This window comes from Lepisosteus platostomus, chromosome 5 (assembly GCF_059453375.1).
Source record: "Lepisosteus platostomus isolate fLepPlt1 chromosome 5, fLepPlt1.hap1, whole genome shotgun sequence".
NCBI lineage: Eukaryota > Metazoa > Chordata > Actinopteri > Semionotiformes > Lepisosteidae > Lepisosteus > Lepisosteus platostomus.
Genome location: NC_142615.1, coordinates 8,427,402 through 8,449,729, shown reverse-complemented (window position 1 = coordinate 8,449,729; position 22,328 = coordinate 8,427,402). Strand labels below are relative to the sequence as shown.

General features: G+C 39.9%; 1 protein-coding gene and 1 non-coding gene across 4 annotated transcripts in view; both read left to right on the top strand.

The window, feature by feature from the left end:
- Positions 1 to 1,332: 1,332 nt before the first annotated feature.
- trnal-caa (transfer RNA leucine (anticodon CAA)) lies at positions 1,333 to 1,445 on the top strand. The gene is made up of 2 exons: positions 1,333 to 1,370; positions 1,400 to 1,445. It is a non-coding gene; the product is annotated as a tRNA-Leu (tRNA).
- Positions 1,446 to 11,885: 10,440 nt separating this feature from the next.
- Positions 11,886 to 22,328, top strand: part of LOC148663039 (guanylate-binding protein 5-like) — a 30,662-nt gene continuing 20,219 nt past the window's right edge. Inside the window, exons 1-3 of one of the 3 annotated variants that reach the window (XM_088631336.1) lie at positions 11,886 to 11,944; positions 14,260 to 14,344; positions 21,153 to 21,575. In XM_088631336.1, the coding sequence (XP_088487462.1) occupies positions 21,166 to 21,575 (410 nt within the window). In that variant the 5' untranslated portion in view covers positions 11,886 to 11,944; positions 14,260 to 14,344; positions 21,153 to 21,165. Of the gene's footprint in view, positions 11,945 to 11,983; positions 12,009 to 12,044; positions 12,376 to 14,259; positions 14,345 to 21,152; positions 21,576 to 22,328 lie in introns of those variants that run through there. The other 2 variants (XM_088631338.1, XM_088631337.1) reach the window with 2 other exon arrangements.

Here is a 22,328-nt window from a genome sequence, read left to right as displayed (position 1 = left end):
CCATGTTCGGACGGTTGTGTTTCTCTTGTAATCATCAAATGTCATTGTTTTGTCCTTCAGTTCTTTCTCGAGTTGTACCATGGATATTTTATACCATCAATACTTTTCATGCTCTTTTGCATTTTCCTTCACATACGGAAAAAAACTCAAGGCGTTCTTGTCACTGTGCTACACAGTACAGGACACGCAGTGAGTAATTCGCGCAGCTTTCAGAGGAATCCAGAGGGAGGACTCTTAATGCAAGGAGCTGTTTTTTTTTTCGCATTAATCATTATTAACCAGAAACAGCTGCACAACTGGTTGCATTTGTGATTATGTCACTTCTCTGCTTCAGCAAGGTCAATAAAAGACTCTGAAAGTAGTAGAGAAAAACTGAATTAAAATCATAGTAGCAATTCTGAGTGATATCTGCATACAGGCAATCCAATAAGAACGTTGAAATCTTTGAATGTCATCTTTCTATATATTGCGCTGCTTTTTACTTGGAGTAAAACTATTGGATTGAAGGGTTAAAATGTATTGTTGTTATTTGGAGAAATCAATGAACTCGTGATTTTATATGTTTTAAAAGACGGTCATGCGCACAGAAAAAAGACAGTGCTGATTATTTTTCTGGAGACGGAGCACTGATGACCTATCCGAGCCAATTGATAAAGCCCACCCAGTGGATACTCTAACAGAACGTGGAAGAACGTTCACCATTGTAACCAAGGCAACCACAGGAACAACATCAAGAAGCACAATCAATTCCTCATTTAAATCTTTCGTGTAAGGTATGCCATGTGAAAGCATGAAGTAAATCCCCTGATCTCTTTTGAACATGGACAAGGTATTTCTGATGGAGCGCAATGAGCAAAGATTTAATAAGCTACTCCTGCCGATGATTCAGCTTAAAGAAGTAAAAGCTTCACAAACAAAAGCAGCTCGCTACCACAGCCAATATTAAATGTACTTGGTGGCACATTACCATTTGCACTGGCTCAAAAGTGGTCTCGGCAGACGTTGTTCCCTACGTAAAGCTGAAAGCGCCAAAGAGCATTTCCATTGAGAAAAAAAAATCTTTCTTGATGTTAAACATAGAGAGCCTGCCTTTTAGAAGTTCTCCCTCTAAACACCTTGTGCAGCCTCCCGACAGACTAACAAAAAGCGCCTTTTCACCAACTCAATTTATAATACGCCCCTCAAAACTCACAACCGAATAACAATCCATCCGTATATTTGATTTCCAAGATCCATTCAAGGCAACTTGGGTCTTCGCAAGCAAATAATTTCAGGGAAGAAACTCAGTTTAGTCAACTACTGGTGCATTCAGCACACCACTTGCTTTCGCTTATCAGGGTAGCCGAGTGGTCTAAGGCGCCAGACTCAAGGACATGTGTCTTTCCAGCTGGCTTGGGTGTTCTGGTCTCCAAATGGAGGCGTGGGTTCAAATCCCACTCCTGACAGCTTCCGTTCTTACCTCTCTTGAATTGTTCCAGTGCTAGCTGACAGTGAATGACTGAAATATAAAAGCAGCAGAAGAAAGCAAGCAACTCAGTGCAATTTGTGAGTATTCTGCACTGTTAAAATGACAGGTTTTCATACTTTTTGGAATTTGTAGCTCAAGAAGTGACTCCTGTTTCATTTTCTATTCACCAACTCGATTTGCATTCTGCCCCTCACACCTCACAACAGAATAACAAACGGCTTCATGTGCCACAGCATTCCCCTGTAGATTCGGTTTGCACTATGAATTAGGTGACCCCGAATAAAATATTTTAGTGTTGGCTCAAATGTGAGGAATTTAATGAACCCTCAAAAAGGAATGCTTGCAGAAAATGCCAGCAATTCGAAGCGTGTAGGCAGCATGAACAGACCAATTCTGCAATTTCTTTTATCGCGGGCGGTGCTTTCCGAGTCGATGGCTCTGCATTAGAAATGAGAAGTGCTGAACTCTAAACACGTTCTTGCCATTACTGCTACTCCTGCTGCTACTCCTTCGTCCTCGAAAAAAGAAAAGACAGGCATGTTTTGAGTCTCAAAATGATCTTCTGGATCCTCAAGAAACATGTACATTTGATTGATTCCACAGTATTTTGGATGTACTGTACTTATAACTTCCATCGAAGAGAGACTTCATCAGTTGCATGAAATTGAAACTTTCGACTTTTTGTCTGGTATTGAAAATATGTTTAAAAAAAACCATGAACAATTTTCTAACAAACAACTCATGAACTGGGCAGGTTCTGGCGCAGCCTCTGTTCTGTGGGCGACAGCGGGACCAGGTCGTCTGCAAAGAGCAGGAACTCGATTTCCATAATTAATGCAGATCAGTAAATCAAGGGACAAAACAATTATTGCGCCCGGCTCCTCAATGGGCTTTGACGTGCTAATGCGTTGGTTTAACAGTCCGGGTGTGGCAAGCCTCTAATGTCTCCCGACTTCGGCAAGAGGCACCCACCTTTCATTGGAAGACAATGAACATTCTAGCCGTACATGTGAATATAGCATCAATACACAAAGGGATTGGGTGAGCTCCGATCACAAAAAAAAACTGCGAACCTGCACTACAGCGACCACAGTACAGTATGGAGACCAAGACCTTTTACGGGAAGAGACGGGGTGCTTCTGCCGCCCCAGCTTCCAAAGAGCGAAGGGTAAGCAAATACAGCAGACTTCATCTGAAATACGTGATTACAGCGTATATTACAAGGTATTATTGCCATTTTGAATTTTAAATTCAATTATTATTATTTCTTCGTAGCCTGTTCTTCAAGAAAACACCGCACGGGCGAAACGATCTACCACCAGGACAGTAAAAAAGAAAGCGGTAAGACGTAAAAAAAGAAAAGTTTATTTTGACTTCTGTTCCGCGACTGATGAATACTACTGTGTGACTTTATTTCTTACATGAATTATGTTATTTTGCCACAGGCCGTGGGTCTCTGCTCTCGGCCACTGGCCAGGGTGCCAACCTGTAGAAGCAGCACCTGTGAGGAGACATTTTGGCAGCAGCGGGAGCAGTACGATGCATTACTGGGGAGGACTGGGAGGCTAGAGACACTCCTGAAAGTGCAGAGGAAGGAGACAGTATGTTCCAGCAGTCAAACAGTTGAGCAGCTGTCTCCCGAAAAGTGCCTCTCCCCTCCGCGCAGGTTGCAATGCCTGGCGGAAGCTCTGCCCCCCGCAGAGCACACACCGCCTCAGGACACTCCATCCCGGCCTCTCCGTTCACCACCACATGGGAATTGGTTGATGCTGTCCCCGCCGTCTATCTCCCCCCAGGAAGCACAGCGGAAGTCACAGACGCCAGTGGGACGAATAATTCTCCCAGATGTCCAACTGCTACCCATCACTCAGGAGATGGAGGGAGGGTTGTACTTGCAGTGCATCGGCATAGACGGGAAAACAAGAGCCGACCGCTACGCCGCCCTCATGTTTCGAAATCTTGTGACTTTTGAAATTTACTGGGGGTGGACCACGTCTGTAAATTTCGATGGGTCCAGAGGCAAAAGTGCCTTGCCTTGCAATCTCCGGGAAACCATTAGTAGCATGGTGAATCGGAGATTCTCAACCCTTACTTTGTGCGACTGGAAAATAATTTGTGATCAGATCAACGAAATGCTTCGTAGAAGGAGGTGCTCTTTTCCTCTCGTCTAACAGTCTGTCCACAAACAAAACATTCCTGTTAGACAAGAGGAATGTAAAAAAACAATTACTTTTGTCAATGGAAACCTGTGTGTGTGTGTCTCTCTCTGCTGGATGTCCCTCTCACTCTCTGCTGAATGAATAAAAGCATTTTTATTAAAAACGCGTTTGCGTTTGTCTGGTATTTACTTTGGTCCCTTTTAACTGTTTTTCCCATCTACTTTTTTGCTTTGAGATGCCACTTTTAAAGGTGATATGTAAAATAATGTTTTTTATTATTGTTATAGAGAAACATGATCAGATTTTCCCTGGTTCAGAAAAAAAGATCTAAAGTGCTACATCTAACTTTCTTAATTCGATGTATTTAAAGCAGTGAACTACTGTAGATGTAACATAGCACTCAGAAATACAATCGAGAATAGTTTTGTGGTGTTTGTTTAGATGAAATGTTCCTAAAACGTATAATGTAACAAAATTAAAGACGATTAAAATCTGTAATCTTTCCACTTGTACTGTATGTCATCGGAAAGTTTCTGCTTTGTGTAAGGATGGTATCAAAAAGTAATCTTAAGTGGTGAGAAAGCTGTGCTCAATGTATTTAAGGGACTTAAAAGTAAAAGGAGATGCTTCATATTGCTTGACTAATTTTAAAAACTAAGTTATTAATGCAGACGCTCCCTCGGTGCCACGCCGGGTGTAAAGATCAAAATATACATTCGTCCCGGGCAGAGGCCGAAGAGCCCGGCTGGGGTGCGCGGGGACATATACAGTACAGTTTGCATACGGTAATATGTTTATGCTCCTAAATCAATCTCTTTTATGAGCATGTGAAAGGCATGGTGAATCGATTGTCATAAATTACTGTACTTTGCATGATTGGAAACAAATGCGTGATTGCGAAATGCTGTGGTGTTACTTTTACAAAGACGGTCAATGAAAAAATGAATGTGGACCAGGGCAATACTTTGAGTTAACACTTACAGCTTGTCCAAGGTCATTCATTATTAATACTATTAGTAATATCTTCGTTAAAGACTTTGATGGCCACAGCTCAAACACGAGAGGTTGAGCTTTATTAGCTCCACCTTGTGGAAATTCCGGATACTATTATTTTGCTTGCCGTATTATAGGAGAATTTACGGTAACTAGCGGTATTTACCGGTAACTCGCGGTAGACTGCATACAGCGCACCGGAAAATAATGCGGTATCGCCCTCGCATTTTGAATGGCTGCATCTGTATGTGTAGCAATCTCTCTCTCTCCTTCTCTTCCTGGTGATCTGAAGGGCAGGACTTTGTCCTCTTAGTGGCTCTTGATAAAATATTTACTGGGTTCAGTTAATGATTAACTCACCAGGGCTGAGTGCTGAGCTCTCAGAGGCCATCTCTCTCTTTCCTTCTCTTCCTGGTGATCTGAAGGGCCGGACTTTGTTCAATTCAATTCAATTCAAGGTGCTTTATTAGCATGACCGATGGGTACAATCAGTGTTGCCAAAGCAAATAAAAATAATAAAATTAACATAGAACAAAACAAAAATTAGAAGTAAAATAAAATCTACAGACATGTTACAGACATTTACAACAAAGACATATTATATAATATTGACATATACTGTAGGCGGCTGGAGCATTATTGGGAGACGGACTCACTGTTCCTCAGGCTGTGACAGGAGATCACATACTGGGCTGCCAGATCAACTGAGTTCCCTCCTCCCTCTCCCAGTAGGATTGGGACCTGTTGTGGTTTTGGCAGGTGTGGGAACTCTGGGATTAGATTTCTGAATTTCGGGAAGAATGTTTCTCTAATCCCAGAGTATCTGTCACAGTGCAGCAGGAAGTGCACCTCTGTCTCTATTTCTCCCTGCTGGCAGTGGGAGCACAGCCTGTCCTCTCTGGGCAGCCAGGTCTGCCTGTGTCACCCAGTTTCTATGGCCAGGTTGTGGTCACTGAGCCTGTACTTCGTCAGGGTCTGTTTCTGTTTGTTATTTTTTATTTTGGTCAAATATTCAGCTAGTGTGTATTGTCTGTTTAAGGTTCTGTAGCATTCCAGTTTATGTTCTGTTTGTGTGTGTGTGTCCCAGTGTGTGAGATATTGCTGTTTGATCTGTGCTGTGATGTGGTTGAGTCTGGGTTGTGGTGCTCTAACAGTGCTGTCCTGAGGCTGGTTAGTGTTGGTGTGGCTCAGGTCGGTGAGCCTCAAGACCAGCTGGCTCAGGGGGCTCTGTTTTGGGCTCAACTCTTGGCTCAGCAGGGCTTTGTGGTGGTAGGAATTTTGGTCACTGTTTTTTAGGTGAAGCCAATACTTTAATATTCTTTTCTGTGTGTTTATCAATAGTGGGTACTGGCCTAATTCGGCCCTGCACCCGTTGTTAGGAGTTTTTCTCTGCACACGGAGGATGATTCTACAGATCTCCATGTGCAGAGTTTCTGTGGGGTGTTTGTCCCATTGGGTGTTCTCTCAGTGGCCCTTGACAAAATAGTTGCTTGGTTCAGTTAATGATAAACTCTTCAGGGCAGAATGAAGACTTGAGCGCCACCTGATATGAACATTTCTGGTTTATCTAATCACTTAGGAATTTAAAAATACTTTTTTTATTTTTCATAAGAAAACTCTCTTGTTTGGGGTTCTGGAAAGTTGATCTCAAAGGATCCCTAAAGCACTTTACAGGCGGGGGCCCCACTTAATCCCATTGTCAAACAATCAAGATCTGTACTGACCAGCAGTCAGGACACTGGGGTCCACACCCCTACTCTCACACACAGTGTCCAGGGATCTGTACTGACCAGCAGTCAGGACTTTTTTTATATTTATACATACTGTGTGTGTCATTGTCGACACCCCTACTCTTACAGTGTCCTGTCTGTGTCTGTGGTTTGTAACCTTTCTTATGTTCAGACAGATAAGGGAGAGAAATGGACTCAGTGGCTCTTGATAAAATATTTACTGGGTTCAGTTAATGATTAACTCACCAGGGCAGAGTGCTGAGCTCTCAGACGCCATCTCTCTCTCTCCTTCTCTTCCTGGTGATCTGAAGGGCTGGACTTTGTCCTCTCAGTGGCCCTTGACAAAATAGTTACTTGGTTCAATTAATGATAACCTCTTCAGGGCAGAATGAAGACTTGAGCGCCACCTGATATGAACATTTCTGGCTTATCTAATCACTTAGGAATTTAAAAATACTTTTTTTATTTTTCATAAGAAAACTCTCTTGTTTGGGGTTCAGGAAAGTTTATCTCAAAGGATCCCCAAAGCACTTTAAAGGCGGGGACCCCCTTCATCCCACCTGCAAACAATTGAGGAGAGGGACTTTAGAGAGCACAGACTGAACCCTGACTAAACAACACCCCTGACCAGCAGTCAGGACACTGGGGTCCACACCCCTTCTCTCACACACAGTGTCCCAGGATCTGTACTGACCAGCAGTCAGGACACTGGGGTCCACACCCCTACTCTCTCACACAGTGTCCTGGATCTGTACTGACCAGCAGTCAGGACTTTTTTTATATTTATACATACTGTGTGTGTCATTGTCGACACCCCTACTCTTACAGTGTCCTGTCTGTGTCTGTGGTTTGTAACCTTTCTTATGTTCAGACAGATAAGTGAGAGAAATGGACTCAATACCCAGTCCCAGTTTACACTGGTTTACAATGTGGGACTTCTGCACTGACACGACCCCACATGTGTCTCCACAGGAGATGGGAGTCCTGTAACGTGTCTTTAGACAGAAACCCGCCAGAACAGACACATTAGAAGCGACCTGGAGGAGAGGTCAGAGCGGGGAGAGTCTCTGGACGAGTATAAAAACTGGGAACTTCGCTTTTTACAGCAACACTTTCTGATTAAAGTGTCCAGTTACTTCACTCTGAAGACAATTTAAAATAACAGTTAATATTTCCAGAAATGGAGTAGTCAGGTGATATCCTATGAAAGATTTGGTCTCCTGACTGTTACTCTCACTAATATAATACCATCTGTGATGTTATCAGTCACAGTTACTCCGACACCGGGTCTCATTACAGCTCATTACATTAATTACAGTTAATTGACTCTTTATCCTGAGTGTCTTTAGTCGTGAACAGAGGTCCGTCAAGTTTCTATTCGCTTTATCCAGTACAAGGTCGCGTCTTTCATACTAATGAAATGTAAAGAATGAAAACTAATTGAAATGAGCAATAAAACCTGGATTTACCAGAGAAAAGGGGGACCAGTCACAGAGGGCCAGTCTCAGCAGTCCGGTCACAGTAGTCCGGTCACAGCGGGCCATTCATGAAAGTACAGGCCGTTGCTCCATTCACTTTGTGGACACATTGTATGAATCTTGGCAAACACTCCCAGATAAGAACATGCCTCCCGAACTCAAGTAATGGATGAAGTTGTTCGTGCTGTAAATTCCATCAAGGCCAGTACAACACGCGCACAATTATTAAAGATTATTCTAAAAATTAAGCATAGGATGATAAGAGAGGCAGCCTTTTGCTACTACGCACCCAAACTGTGGAATAGTATTCCAAAAAATATTAGAGGGGCTGGCTCTGTGGATATTTGTAAACAACAGCTCAAAACCTATTTTTTTACTTTTGCTTTTACTTGATTTTTCATACATAATTTTAGTGCTATTTGTATTGTTTGTGCATGGTTCTTTTAATTTGCTATTGTTGCTTATTTTAAGTTATGAGCACTTTGAGTTGCAAACAATTGTATGAAAGGTGCTATATAAATAAAAAAATATTATTATGTGAGTATTATGTGAGTAGGCTGTGACGATTTTTAAATCTACTGTATGTGTTTATTTTTAAGTTTATTAACCCCAAAAAAGGTCTCTGAAAAAGGTTAAGAATCCCTGCAATAAATTATACAAATTACAATTTACAAGATTTATGCAATAAATAACACTAGAAGAGATAGATATGAGGTATTTGGCACCATCATTATATCCTGAGAATGTGAAGTAAACAACTACATTGTGTCAGACAGGAGCTAAGAGCAGATAAGAGACAGCATGTCTATACTATACTGACAGCTATACTGTAGATAAAGACTTGAGACAAGCCTTTCTCCGGTACTGAGTGAGTAGTCAGGCCTTGTCCTCACTGGTGGTTACAGAACATTGCATGGTCAGTTTCTCTGAAAGAGATAATCTTGTCTCTACACACCCCTCTGGTTGCCTGGATAAGGCCAAAGTAAACAGCCATTCTTATTAGGATGGTTTTGACCATCATGGCCTCAGAGATGTTCTTGATTTTGCCTGTAACAGAAGAGGAAAGGAATTCTAGATCGCACAAGCAACAGGAATATTATTAAAGTGTAGCTCGGGGTGAGGAGTTTCAGACTGTACTTAGACCTTGATCTAGCAGTGGTTTAGCACTGTGAAATATTTTGCAGGGCCTTTTCCATTCAGAGAAACAGACTGTTTTGTCTCAGCTAGTATCCTCCCTGAGTGCTGCTGTGAACGATGTGTTAAGGGACTTTTGGGAGTCAGGGCTCTGATGGGACTGAGCTGTTTCTATTTTCAATTTTTCTGTGTGTAGGGCAGTATGCTGCACTGGGTTAAAACAACTGCATCATGTCATGTTGTTGATATAGTATGTCTCCAGCTATAGATAAAGACTTGAGACACGCCATTCCCGGTACTGAGCAGTCAGGCTCTGTCCTCACTGGTATTTACAAAACACTGCATGGTCAGTTTCTGGGAATGAGATAATCTTGTCCATATGGCCAGGTTAACACCCCACTGGTTGACTGGATAAGGCCAAAGTAAACAGCTGTTATTGAAATACTGTATATTACTACAGGGCCTGTATCTATCGCCATTTAAAAAAACTTCAGCATCATAGTTTCTGAAGCTGGTTTAAAAAGCAGGTAAGTTTCCACACCAATGGGTGGACTTATATGACAGTTTACTACATTCAATATTACAGTACTACAGTAAAATGTACAGTCTATTCTATACAGGGATCTGTACGAACACCATCCCTGGCCATTAGACTGACCACAGCATCCAGATTCTACAGCTGAGATAACAGCACTAACTATTCCTCCATAGTGGGTTTTTATCACTTCAGTTAGCAGTGACCATGACAATAAGGCTGAGCTTCACCTCTGAAATTATTACAGTAGTACTGAGGTGTTAACTAATTTAATTAGCAGTCCAGGACAGCTTAAACTTTCACTTTATCCTGTCTGTCCGTTATTTCTAACGGCCCAGGTCTCAGCTCAGATAGCTTAGCTTACCCAGCACCTGAGACCCCAGAGTCTCCTTTCCATTACAGATGAGTCAGAGCGGTTCTCAGGTAAGACTCACTACAGCACCAACACCCACCTGAACAATCCAGTCACACTGAAAACCTGCAGGCATTAATATGTGGACCTACACAATTCACAGGAATAGGAGACTCACTTGCTGAAAGAAAACTCCATACTGTTATGCCACGGCCCCGGAGGACTCATCATTCCACCTCACATTCCAACACAGTTCCCAATTTGCCCATTTACCCCTGCCTACTTAATGCTTCTTCACACTCTCCCCTGGGCTCATATGAGGGTTTTTCCTGGTTAGAGCTACTTCTATTTTCACTACGACTTACTACTTGGTTTTTGGCTTCCTGACCCTGGTTTGTTCTGTGACTACGTCTCCTGGTTTTGGTTTTTTGTATGTTGGGTATCATTCTGGTTTCTACTCTCGGCTTCCTCATGGCTCCACATCTGGTTTTGTACTTTTGCACCAGCTTGTTTAATACGGCTTTCGGACCTCGGATTGTTATATCGACTACATCTCTGGAGATCGTTATGGTTTTCTGCATAGGGCCCTCTCTGCTATTTCGTAACAAGCAGTGGTTTAGAGGACGCACTGTGAAATTATTTGCAGGGCATTTTCCATTCTTAGCTAGGGTCCTCCCTACATCCTGCTGTTAACTGTGTGGTTATATCCTTGGTGCTACAGGAAAGGACCTTTCTGAGACGGCTTGGCTGTGTTTAGTCAGGGTCTTTAGGATGTCACGATATTAGTTCCCCCTCCTTAAGGGTGCTCCAGCCCTTTCACTCAAGACTTCATTCTGTGCACCTGTTTCCCCATTCCCAGCCCACCTTAAAAGCCAGGCACTGACGCTCATCCGGGCTCTGCATCTGATTTCCGTATCGTGCGAGTCCGGGACCTGGAAGCGCCTGGTCCCGTTAAGGTTTTAACCTCTGTTCCCGTTCCTGTTCCCTGTCCGCCGGTTCTGACCCGGCCTTCGTGGTTTTAACTTCGTGTTTTGATGGATTTCCTGGTTTTGGACTTTCTCGTGTGTTTTGGATACTCTAAGGATTACTCTTTGGGATTGTTGCCTCGGCCACACCTCCCCCGTGCACCAGCGCACCTTGGACACGCCCCCTTGTCTTCAGCCCCGTATTCCTGCATGACGTTTCCCCAGTGTTTCCTCACTCCGTCGGACTGTGTCGTCCGCATAGGGTCCGGAAAGAACTGTTCGTTACATAGGAGTCAGGACTCTGACGGGAGTTAGCTGATTGCAATTGTAATTTAAGTATTTTTCTGTGTAAAGAAATGTACGCTACACAGGGTTAAAAAAATTACATCATGTCAGACAGGAGGTATGCTAGAGGTAACAGAAGAGACGAGACTGGCTGTTGGTGATACAGTATGTCTCCAGCTACAGATAAAGATTTGAGACACACCTTTCCCTGTATAGAGCAGTCAGACATTGCCCTCATTGGTGGTTATAGAGCACTGTGTGGTTGGTTTCTGAGAATAATGTAATCTTGTCTGTATGGACAGGATAAAGTCAAAGTAAACTGACATATTTTGTGTACTGCACATTTCTACGGGGCCTATCTCTATAGACATTTCCACAGTATCTCCAAACTTCCTCCTCACCACTGGGCAAGGGCGCTACACTAGTTTAACCCATCAATCCCAATCCAACAATATTTAGACAGGTTTATGAGCTGCACCTCAGACCCTTTAATATAACCAGATTATGTGAGTTGTCTCAATTGCAGGTGTTTTATGGAAACAATTCAATTAACATACAAAGTAGTCTAAAACCTGTTCTGATTAACTGTTTAGTGCTTATATTTCAAAGTTTTATATTAGAAAAATGTAGTAGTCTCTATAGGAAGTTTTCTTTCTTTGGGATTTCCGCGAATAGTTTATCAGTATGAAAAGTTGAAAGTGAAAGGAAGGATAGTTACTTACTCCCTGTTCTAGTCATGATAAAACTCGAAAGTGAAAGGAAATGTGTGTTTATAAAACTCCAGCGCGGTAATCCCCTTCACCACTTTACCGATTCGCACCACAGAGGAGGACCGGAGGATACAGGTGAGATGATCATTTGTTTCGATCAGTCACAATCTCAAACTCAGCACAGCCTTCGGACAAGGAGGTATCGTGTGGCGCAGATTGCTGGCATGTTAGATTTCTGCTTTAAATTAGTCTGAACTAATAATAGTTTTGAAACTAATAGAGAGAGCCCCCACTCTGGACCTGTTTCAAGTACAAGAAATGAGATTAGTTTGGAGTCTAGGCTTTTTTTGTTACTGACAGGAGGTTTAAACGTAACTATCGAAAACTCCAGGATAAAGGGCGCCGGACAGGATAGAGCTGTACAGCTTGTAACTGTCGCTTCCTCCTGTTCAGATACAGCTGTAGGAACGGTTTTAAACAGACTCGCATTATACAGAACGCTGAGTTCACCGCATTTAACAATATGCAGCGATCGAATGGATTAACCCAAGTGTCTCCAACCTACGGTATCTTTATCCGGCCCGAGAACAGAGGAAAGCGTCACCACTACATGCTTACGCGCAAGTGTTAAATTAAATAACCTTTACCTCAGGTTCACGTTTGTTGTGCTTGAGTTTTCTTGCATTGTTTTTTTACATCGAAATGTCAGCTAAGTGGAGAAACGTTGACGAAGAGTGCCGTATTTTTAATGAGAAAACTATTTCGTGATTGAAAGCGTTGTGCTTAATACGCAGAGAAACCGTCGCTGTTCTCAAGGAGTATAATATCCGAAGGCATTACGATACGAAGCACAGAAATACTCAGATGTGATTGGCAAAATGATTTCAGATAAAGTAGAAGCACTGAAGAAAAACTTAATTTATCAGCGTGAAATATTTAAAAAAGCGATCACAACAATCAGAATCCATTGTAAGGGCGAGTTTCAAAATAGCACGTCATAGCTAAGGCAGGGAAACCATTTACTGATGGGCAGCATATACAAAGAAAAAGTTGCTTTGCTCGAACAAATATACCTGTCATCTAATACAACTGCTCGTCGCACAGAAGACCCGGGAAAAAACGATTATTTTGCACTGTATTCATAATCTTTCATCAGCAGGCTTTGTGCGATAAAAAATTACAATTATCTGAAGTAATGGATAGTGACAGTGAATTTTATACGATAGTCCTCCCTTAATCATCGTCAGTTTAAAAACTTCCTATCTGAAATCGAAAGTGAATATCCGGACGTTCCGTACCACTGAGGGGTTCGCTGGATCAGCAAACCCAAGTGCTAGAGATTTAGTGAATTACGCACAGAATTCGATATTTTCATGACTCAAAGGACACGACCTATTCTATAATTTCAGATTTGTTTCAAATTCTATAATTTCAGATTTGTTTTCACTCGTAAAATCCTTCAGACAAAAATTCTTCAGACAATAATTCTTTTTGGACAAACAAGTGGCAGCAAACAATTTTGTTCAGTTCGCAACTTGTGAAAAGTACAGAAATGAATGTGCCGAACCTTTTCCGATCCCGTTCACTTTAAATGTGATTTCACATTTGAAGCAGAAATTTCAGGACCGTTTTCAAGATTTTAACAGTATCTCACAGAACATAAGATTGTTCAAGAACCCTTTTGCAAGTGAAGTTGAAGATCTTCAGCCTGAATTGCCGCTCGAAGTAATTGACTTTGCTGCGAATGACTTGAATAGGGATCTGTTTAAGGAAAATGATTTGTTAAACATAAATCACTGCCTGAAAGGTGTTTTAAGAACATTCCACGAGCAACTTTTCTAAAGTTTTCTGTCTTCTGCCTCCACATTTTGTGTGAACAAACATTTACAAAGATGAAACAGACATTCTGTCACTGAAGCAATTCCAAATATCGCATTAAATTTGCACACATGTATGTGAATATTTCTTCTAGATTTATTTGTTCATTTGAATATTACAATATAAGGGGTTTCATTTAATTTATTATAAGTGTAAATTGTGTTGTTTATTACGTATTCCTCCATCATAAAATACCTACCCTCCCTGTGTCTGGCCATCTGGCCTTTCTTCCGAAGAAAATGTGGCCCTCGAGGAAATTAAAATCTGATTAGGACTGAAAATCTTTTTTTCCAGTCAATCTTTTTTTCCAGTTAAACAGATTCAAGAAATGTTCTAATTTCATTTTCAAATACTTTGAAACAATACAGAATCCATAGAAGTGTCTCCTCCCACATTTACGTTAGAGAAATGGGTATCTGTTTGCTTTAAATTAGACATTTTATCATTTCTGATTTCTCCTCTTATCGGAGAAGCTACAGATATAAAAATATTTAACCTAACTGACTAACACAAATGCATTTTTTTGTGGTTAAAAGCAACATATAATATAGCTGATTTATTGTGCACACCAGATCATCGTTGTAGAACTGAGCTGTGGTCAGGACCAGAGGGGAACCGCACAGAAATTGAATCGTACTGACCGATTCCAGCACAAAGGTAAGCGAAGGAAATCACTCCTAATACCAATTGCAGATGACTTGGCTGCTGAAATTAGTCGCTATCTCTGCACTAAAATATATCCTCTGTTGCAACAAACACAAACAGCTGCTGCCGTCTAGAGGTTACTACACTAACCAAGTTAGTACAGTGCTAAGCAGATCGCAAGGGAAAGTTCTGAATGATGGAGAAACGCATTACTGAAATAATATCGTTAATATGAACTTAATTTAAACATTAGTGACTGTTAATATACTGTATTGAAATATAAAACTGAAATTGTATTCCAGTCTTGAAGCAAGTGTCATCATTTTGATCATTTGTGATAGATTTCTGGGAGACATACTGTGACGTAGATTAATATTCTATGGAGTGAAGTGAACTAAAATCTAGGCAAATACACCTTAATAAATGGGACTCCTATAATGTTTTTGCTTTCTTCTAGTTCTGCTTCTAATAGTCCCAGTAATCCTATGTTTGCCTTCATAGTATTTCATATACATAAATGTAGCTGTCAAAATCTCAACATTGAATAGTTTGGAAGCGCAGATAGAATAGATTAGTAACGATGGCACAAGTGCCCAGAAATGCAAAGGTGTTTATTGTGAGGATGCGTCTTTCGACCTTTTCGGCTCATGATTACAAGACAGGCCACTGTGTCAAGATCATTCAATTTCAACGAACTTTCAGATTTAGCACGTTCTGCTTAAGCTCCGGAGTACTTAATGAGGTACTATCAGGAGATCATCTCCAGCTCTGAGTTCAGATGCAACGAAAACTGCTGGGGACCAAAAAAAGCTGGGGACCAAATGAACTTGTGTTTCGTACGGTGCTGAGGGTTCAGCATCGTTGTTGTTCAAATTAGCAAGAACTGCCGGTGCTCTGAATCAGAGCTTTTCAATTAGTCTGTTCAGTGCGTTAATATGTCAGCCATAATTATTCATTTATCTGTCTTGTGTTAATATATAACTGAATGTTCTTGGCAATTTAATGTTAATTTGAATTTAAGAACGGCATTTATATTGAAATAAACCAGAGAAGGTAACTGCTTATGAGATACTCAATTGCATTTAATCACAAACGAACAAACGATAATAGCAGGTGCGTGTTAAGCTTGAACATGTATTATAGCAGTTTTTATTTCCATTGATAAATTATACTGATTCATACAGAGATCCTTCAGACAAATAAAGCAAACACATTGCTATTTCGGTGTTATAATAGGCATAAGCTACTTTTGTGTCTGCAATAATTTTAACGTAAGTGTTATGCAACTTCAGGGGCTGCATTTGTTGTAATGTTTGTTGTACAACTCATCTACATTAAGAGTTTTTAATTAAAATAATGGCGCGTAGTGCATTTTCCTTACAGCTGAGTGAAAACAAATGTTACACAAAGCATCATCTAATGTCCAACAGCGTTAGTCATTTTATTTTTTAAATAGAATTAACATCAATATGTGGATTTGATCTACAAAAACAAGTTACATTTACAGCTCTAAAAAGGAAAACTTAGAGCTCTGTAACAGATCTTTTCAGTTAATTGCTGTTCCTCTGATCTTGAAATTTTAAAACCACCTTTTCCTTGCCTTTCATGTGGTCTGTGTACTATTCCATTAACAGCACCGTCACTGAGGCATGTGCGGTCTTGCTCAACCTTGTTACCGACTGGATGGGCCTCCTGTTCGTCTCCAAATCTTTCCGCACATTTCAACACCATTATTGTTGGACCACAGCCACAGATATGAGAAAGGACACTGTTCCAAAGAATTGTCTTAGATTATCACTTTTAATAATATGTTTTTTTTTTCTTTAACTTACCCATACCTTTGCCTATACAGTACAACTTATTCTTTGCATCCCCAATATCCCTGCTTTCCCTGAGAAACACAAGTGAAGAGTCAAATCCCAAAGAAAAATACAACAAATCTATTCAATTAACTCCCAGATGTAACAGAACACATGTAAGAATTACACTCCATTTCAATTTGTATTTCCTTGATTTCAGTTCTCTTCCCTCCCCTGGTTATCTGAAAAATTAACTATCACATACAAAAGGGTTAGTGTTAGGTTAAACATGCATTATCTGTAGTACAGCTACTGATAAAGATAGATATTAAACTTCATTATTAACAGATTACACTTTTATTAATAAATACTTGTATTGATAAATAATTGTTGTGTCTGGAAAGCCCCTCAAGTATTGTAGGTAAATTTTACAATAAATGTCAAGCTAAAGATGCTAAGTTCATCATTTAGTGAAGGTATCATTTCCACTATGTTCAGGAAAGTTCTAATGGGATCCCGTGCTTAGTCCGCTACTGAGTTGCTTAAAACCTGTGAAGAGGTGGTTTAAATTAATCTACTACTACAATAATATGTAGAGGGCAGCAGTTGTTACTTTGGGTTCATTGTAATTCAGGACAGGTTCAGAATGGAGCTGTGGACAAATTTCAGCCATGTTCATTGCATTTGATCTTAAGTTTGCTCACTAGTTTTGCACAGGCTGAACTCCAGTTGGCTCGCTGCTTTGGGGTCGATACAATTGGTCCCTTGAGTTATGCCACCAGGAGAAATTATTTCCAGATTTGTGTTTCTTTTGTAAAACCCAAAGCACTGGAAACACATTTTGCTGAGATTAAGTTAAAAATAAGGATATTAAATTATCAAAACATTAAACAAGTGAGATCCCATGTAAGTAGATAAAGTCTCAAAACCATCCTGTTTTATTGTTAATTACGGTTAAACCAGTAAATCTGAGATACTGAAGTTTGGAAATATGCAGTACATACTACAATGTTGACAGATAAAATTGTATTATTCAAAGTTTAAGGCTGTTTTAAATGCACAGTGGAAACAAATGTAGTGAGACTGAAACAGAGCCCTTCCTGTAGTTGTGACAGTGTGTCCCTTACTATGAAAATTAAAACAAGCAGCTATGCAGTTGTTGGACATGTTAATATATCTTGTTGAATGGAGAGTGCAATTTTTATATTGAATTTCTCTGTGCAACTGTCTGGTGCTACAGCTGCCTGTCAGTTCCCAGGTGTGTGAGTCACTGTTCATATGACACCATACTACCCAAATTAATTAACATTCCTACATGGCAGAGTCACAGTGGAGCCTGTGTAACATATTTTCTTGAGAAGAGGAAGGTAAGCAGTCCTTTTCCTCACAGTGAGGATAGTTTTACATGGGTCAGCTCTGCTGTTATTATCAGGAAAAGACAGGTGTGGAAACATGCTCACAAGCGAGTCATGAACACGCAATGTATACACATTGGATAATATGAGCACATATCTTCTAGACAATTCCTGGAAATAATAAAAACATTAAGAAAGAAAGGCAAAACAAAATGTTAGATTATACATCTATTAGAGCAGAATGCAAATCAGGGAATGTTATATTAGTTTCAATTTAAGCTGTCAACCAGGCCTCAACTGTCTGTACTTACAAAATTAATACAGAATGTTTCAGGGGACATTATTCCATCTGGAAATGGCCTCTGGACATATGACAAACAGGAGTACTAAAAGGTTAAAATCACATAATATAGTAATAGTAAGGCCTCATTTGGTATACTGTGTACACTTTTGCTCACCACACTAAAACAACAACAACAACAACAACAATATATATATATATATTCCTGTTAGAATTAAGTCTGATAACTACCAGATACAGTTTGGGACTCAGGAGAATGTCCTACACTGACAGACTGAAGGACCAAAGCCTTTATGTCTCGAACAGAGAAGATCAAGGGGATTTGATAAAGTATTCAATATCCTCAAAGGTACTGACAAATTCATCACAATTAAATACAAATTAGAAGACACAAGTGAGGACTACATGGAAGTATATGTAAAGCTGAGAACAGGAAGCTGTGCATCAGATGGTTTTGGAGGGTTGCCTGAATCTTCAGTAAATCATGTACAGCACATGTGACTAAAGGTTAGGCACTGCTGTAAGCACTTTCCAGCACACGACCAAAACCATGTGTCCGAGGTTACTGAAACACCAATAGAAGGATAAAACAGGTCTTGTGATCTGGTGTTTATCACCACACCAACCCTTAGATGACCATATCCTCTGAAAACACAGCCAGTTTAATGTGATAATTACCACTGTGCTGAATATTCCTAATTCAAGATAAAGGTGAGGTTGATCTGTGTGAATTCAAATCCAGATTCCTTCAGTTTATTAAAACAGATGAGTTTATTAGAAATACAATTAATACAACAAAGGCCTTTGGAAAGGAAAGTGGAAATGGTTGGAAATAGAGAATTTGAAAAGTGCAAGTTGCTAAGTTATAGAGTAGTGTTAACAAAGTCAAATTCTAATTTGAGGCAGAAGGCATCATGTTACATTAAGTCTTTATCAAGATAAACCAAACACAAAGTTAATAAATACATATATATATTAAGGAACAGTGCAAACTAAAAAAGCTTTGCGTCCGTATTGCTTATGTCTTGGATAGCGGGGAAGTAGGCATCATCTGGTGCGGATTTGTTAAGTAGAAGACTGCTGTGACTCTGCTCAGAAGCTGATCCAGAGTTGCTGTGGAGCTCATGTAGATGGGCTGCTGGCTGGAGAGGGTGGAGCAGTGGATCAGACTTTACTCCTCTTGTCTAGCTGAGCTCTTTGTTACTTCTTCTCCCTTGTCTGCTGAATTCCTTTAGACTTGACATCCACTAGTAGGACCTAAGGTCTTCTAAAACTTCCAGACTTCCAAAGTGTGGCTCTTGGCTTGCTCTATTGATTAGCCTCAGACAAAGACATACCAGAGTCTTTTCTTCCAGGGTTCTGATTGGCCAGTTCAAACCTGTGATTTGCATATCTTGCCTTCAGAAATTTTTATTGCTTCTAACAGGAAAGACAGGATAAAATATCCAATAATTGAGAAAACTCAAAACTTCTTCTGAGTAAAATTTACAAAGTTAATATTAGATTATTAGATTTCTGACCTACTCATGCTTTGCCCATTCATTTGATACCAAACAAGTACAGCCTGTTTATTTCTGAAATGATAATGATGAATTATATTGTATTTTAATTTAATAATGTAGGTTTAAGCTTTCGTAAGGGAATGAAACATGTGGCAACACATCCAGTACTTAATATAGTCTTTTATCAATACAGAATGAAGGATGCAATTTTAATAGGTCAAAATTCTGACTTGCTTTACAAGCAATTGGAGAGGATTGTATCCTCATGTATTCACTAGACTCAAACCTGGACCCTCAATCGATGTTGATGGATCAGAAAAATCTGAAAAATCCTTACAGTAATGCTTGTTGTAACCAGGATTCCAACTGTTCCAACTGTTTAATTATGAATTGCTCTTTAATTTAAGACCATACAAGTGATACAGTAGTTACAGGCATTTGCTCAGATATCCATTGTTTCTCTTAGTTTAATGCAGTTGGTTCTGTTTCTTTTAAATGTGATAAATAAAATATCTATTTATGGATGATTTTAAGGTATGTTTGGTCAGTTCCTTTAAAATGAATCTTAAAAAAAGTCCTTCTTGCATTTCTTACTAAGTAGTGGCCCTTAAATTATGGCCTTGTGTCAGGTGTTGGGAAATCACCTCTCTTGACTTGAGAATCACTAGCCCTGTTTTGTTCTTGGCTAAATGGTTTTATGTCTGTTTCAGTACAATTCTTATCTCTCCTTGAGAGAGGTTCACAGTCCTTCTAGCCTTTGTAGAAACTCAAAGAATAATAAATTCCCCATTATTCAGAGATGCAGGCATGCAGACTTGTTAGCAAAGTGTGGAACAAGCTAGACAGTAATATGGTTAAATTTAACAGCCTGTGTGACATTGTGTGGGTTTTAGCGACACCTTTCACCGGTTTCAGGCTCAATATCCCAGACAGAAGTAGAAAGTCAGCTTGTAGTCGCTCCATATTTAGCTTTTCGGAAGGTTTTTAGGGCGAATGTTAAAACTCAGTTAAGGATTTTATTTCTCTGAAGTAGAGAAGAGAGGATTATCTGAGCTGAAGGCTCATGGTCCTGGCATGAATGCTAGAGTAGCCACTTGAGCCTTTAATATAATGCTCCTAATTAAAGGTGATGATGATTAGAGAGATATTCACTTGGCTGTTAGGGAAGAGTGATATTGGTTTTCTCGTGTGGGGCCCTCTGGTGGTGATTAGAGATTTGGGTTGTGATTCGGGAGGTGAATTTATTTTGTTTTCTATGTGACACCTGTCTTTATTTTTCAAGAAACAGCTGAATGAGTCCCCAGATCAATTAACTAACTACCAAATGGGAAAATTAGCCAAATGGCATTTTTCATATTTGTATTGCTCTAATCGAGTATAACCATAGGCAAACCAGTTTTCCCACAGGTCACATTTTTATGCCATCCAGTCAGAGCTGACTTCATGGTTTCAAATAATCTTGCATAAATCAGACCTCTGTCTACTCCCTTAAGTTATTTGTGATCACAAAATAATGAATGTTGCCTAGCTGCTGTTGAATCAGGAGTTAGTCACCAACTTATAACACTGTTCCATTATATAATCACTTCCAAGTTATGACTTTGACTTATAATGCAAATTTCAGAATCAATTTGTATTGCTGGTTCAAGGAATTGTGATAATGTGTAAAACTAATCAATATACATTAACTGTTGACAGCTATAGTACGTATACATGTTTTTACAGTCAATTTGTTGTGGCACAGGTATCCTGAATGAATTAATAAGAATCAGAACCTATAGAATTTTTACAAAATTCACATAGTATAAAATAGTGAAAAATGAGTTAATGTATTCTTAAGTTAGTTTTCTCTTATTTTACCAGGAGCAGAATAGGCATGATGGCAACTCCACAGATATTCATTGAGATCCAGAATGATAAAGTTGTACTCAATGAGAGGGCAGCTGAAGTTCTGTCAGGAATGACAGGTGTTGCAGAGGTGATTGGCATTGTGGGTAAGCACAGGACTGGAAAGTCTTACTTGCTGTCTCGGTTCTTTAATGAAGACCAAGGATTCAAAGTTGGACATGGAGTGGAAGGATGTACCAAAGGCATTTGGATGTGGTCCAGACCACACCCTTTCCACACAAATGCCTGTCTCCTGCTTCTGGATACTGAGGGATTGGACGACTGTGAAAATAGGCTCATAACTGATAAGACTATATTTTTACTGACAACACTGCTGTCCAGCAGTATAATCTTCAACATCAAAGGATGTATCGACAGAAGCGCTATTGAAGAAATTCTGTATCCTTGGGAAGAAAACATTTTAAACTATACAACAATATAAATTACTAAAAAAGAAATCTTGAGCTTTACATAATCCTCCAATTTCATGAGCAGATTTAGTTTTCAGTTTAAAGTGAATTCTGGGGTGAGCTGTGGTGATCTTTGTTTATGCTGATTTGTGTCACCCATGATGCCCAGTACTGTTACTGTACCAGCTGTGTGGAGTTGTCTAATTGGAGAATTAGTTAATATCATTGCTGGGTCACTTCACTTCACCCCTTTCAGTACTGAACCACAAGTACATATGTGCAGTCAGAGTGTTAATGAAGTCTGCTGTAAAATATTTTTTATAATCTTATGACAGCTTCTAATCATATTCTAATCATATGAAACTGAAACTGAAACAATCTAATTATCTAGAACTGCAAAAGTCCAATAAAAGCCAAAATAAAAGCCAAAATCAGATTTCTGGAGCATTTCAACAGGACATTACAGGAAAAAAAGGACAATGAAGACTTATATTGGAATTTAAAACACATATCAAAATTATTGTTTCTGACTAACAAAGAGATTATAAATAAGAAAATATTATTATCCATGTTTAAACCAGGTGGTGCATTGGCACTGTGATTATCATTGCAGCCTTGCAGCACTGGGGCCCTTGGTGTAATTCCTGGGGTGCTCTCTGCATACTCTTTGCATGGGTTTCCTCCAGGTGCTTAACCAAGTGGTTTGGTAGAGTTGGCCCTGGTGTGAGTGTATGCCCTGTGA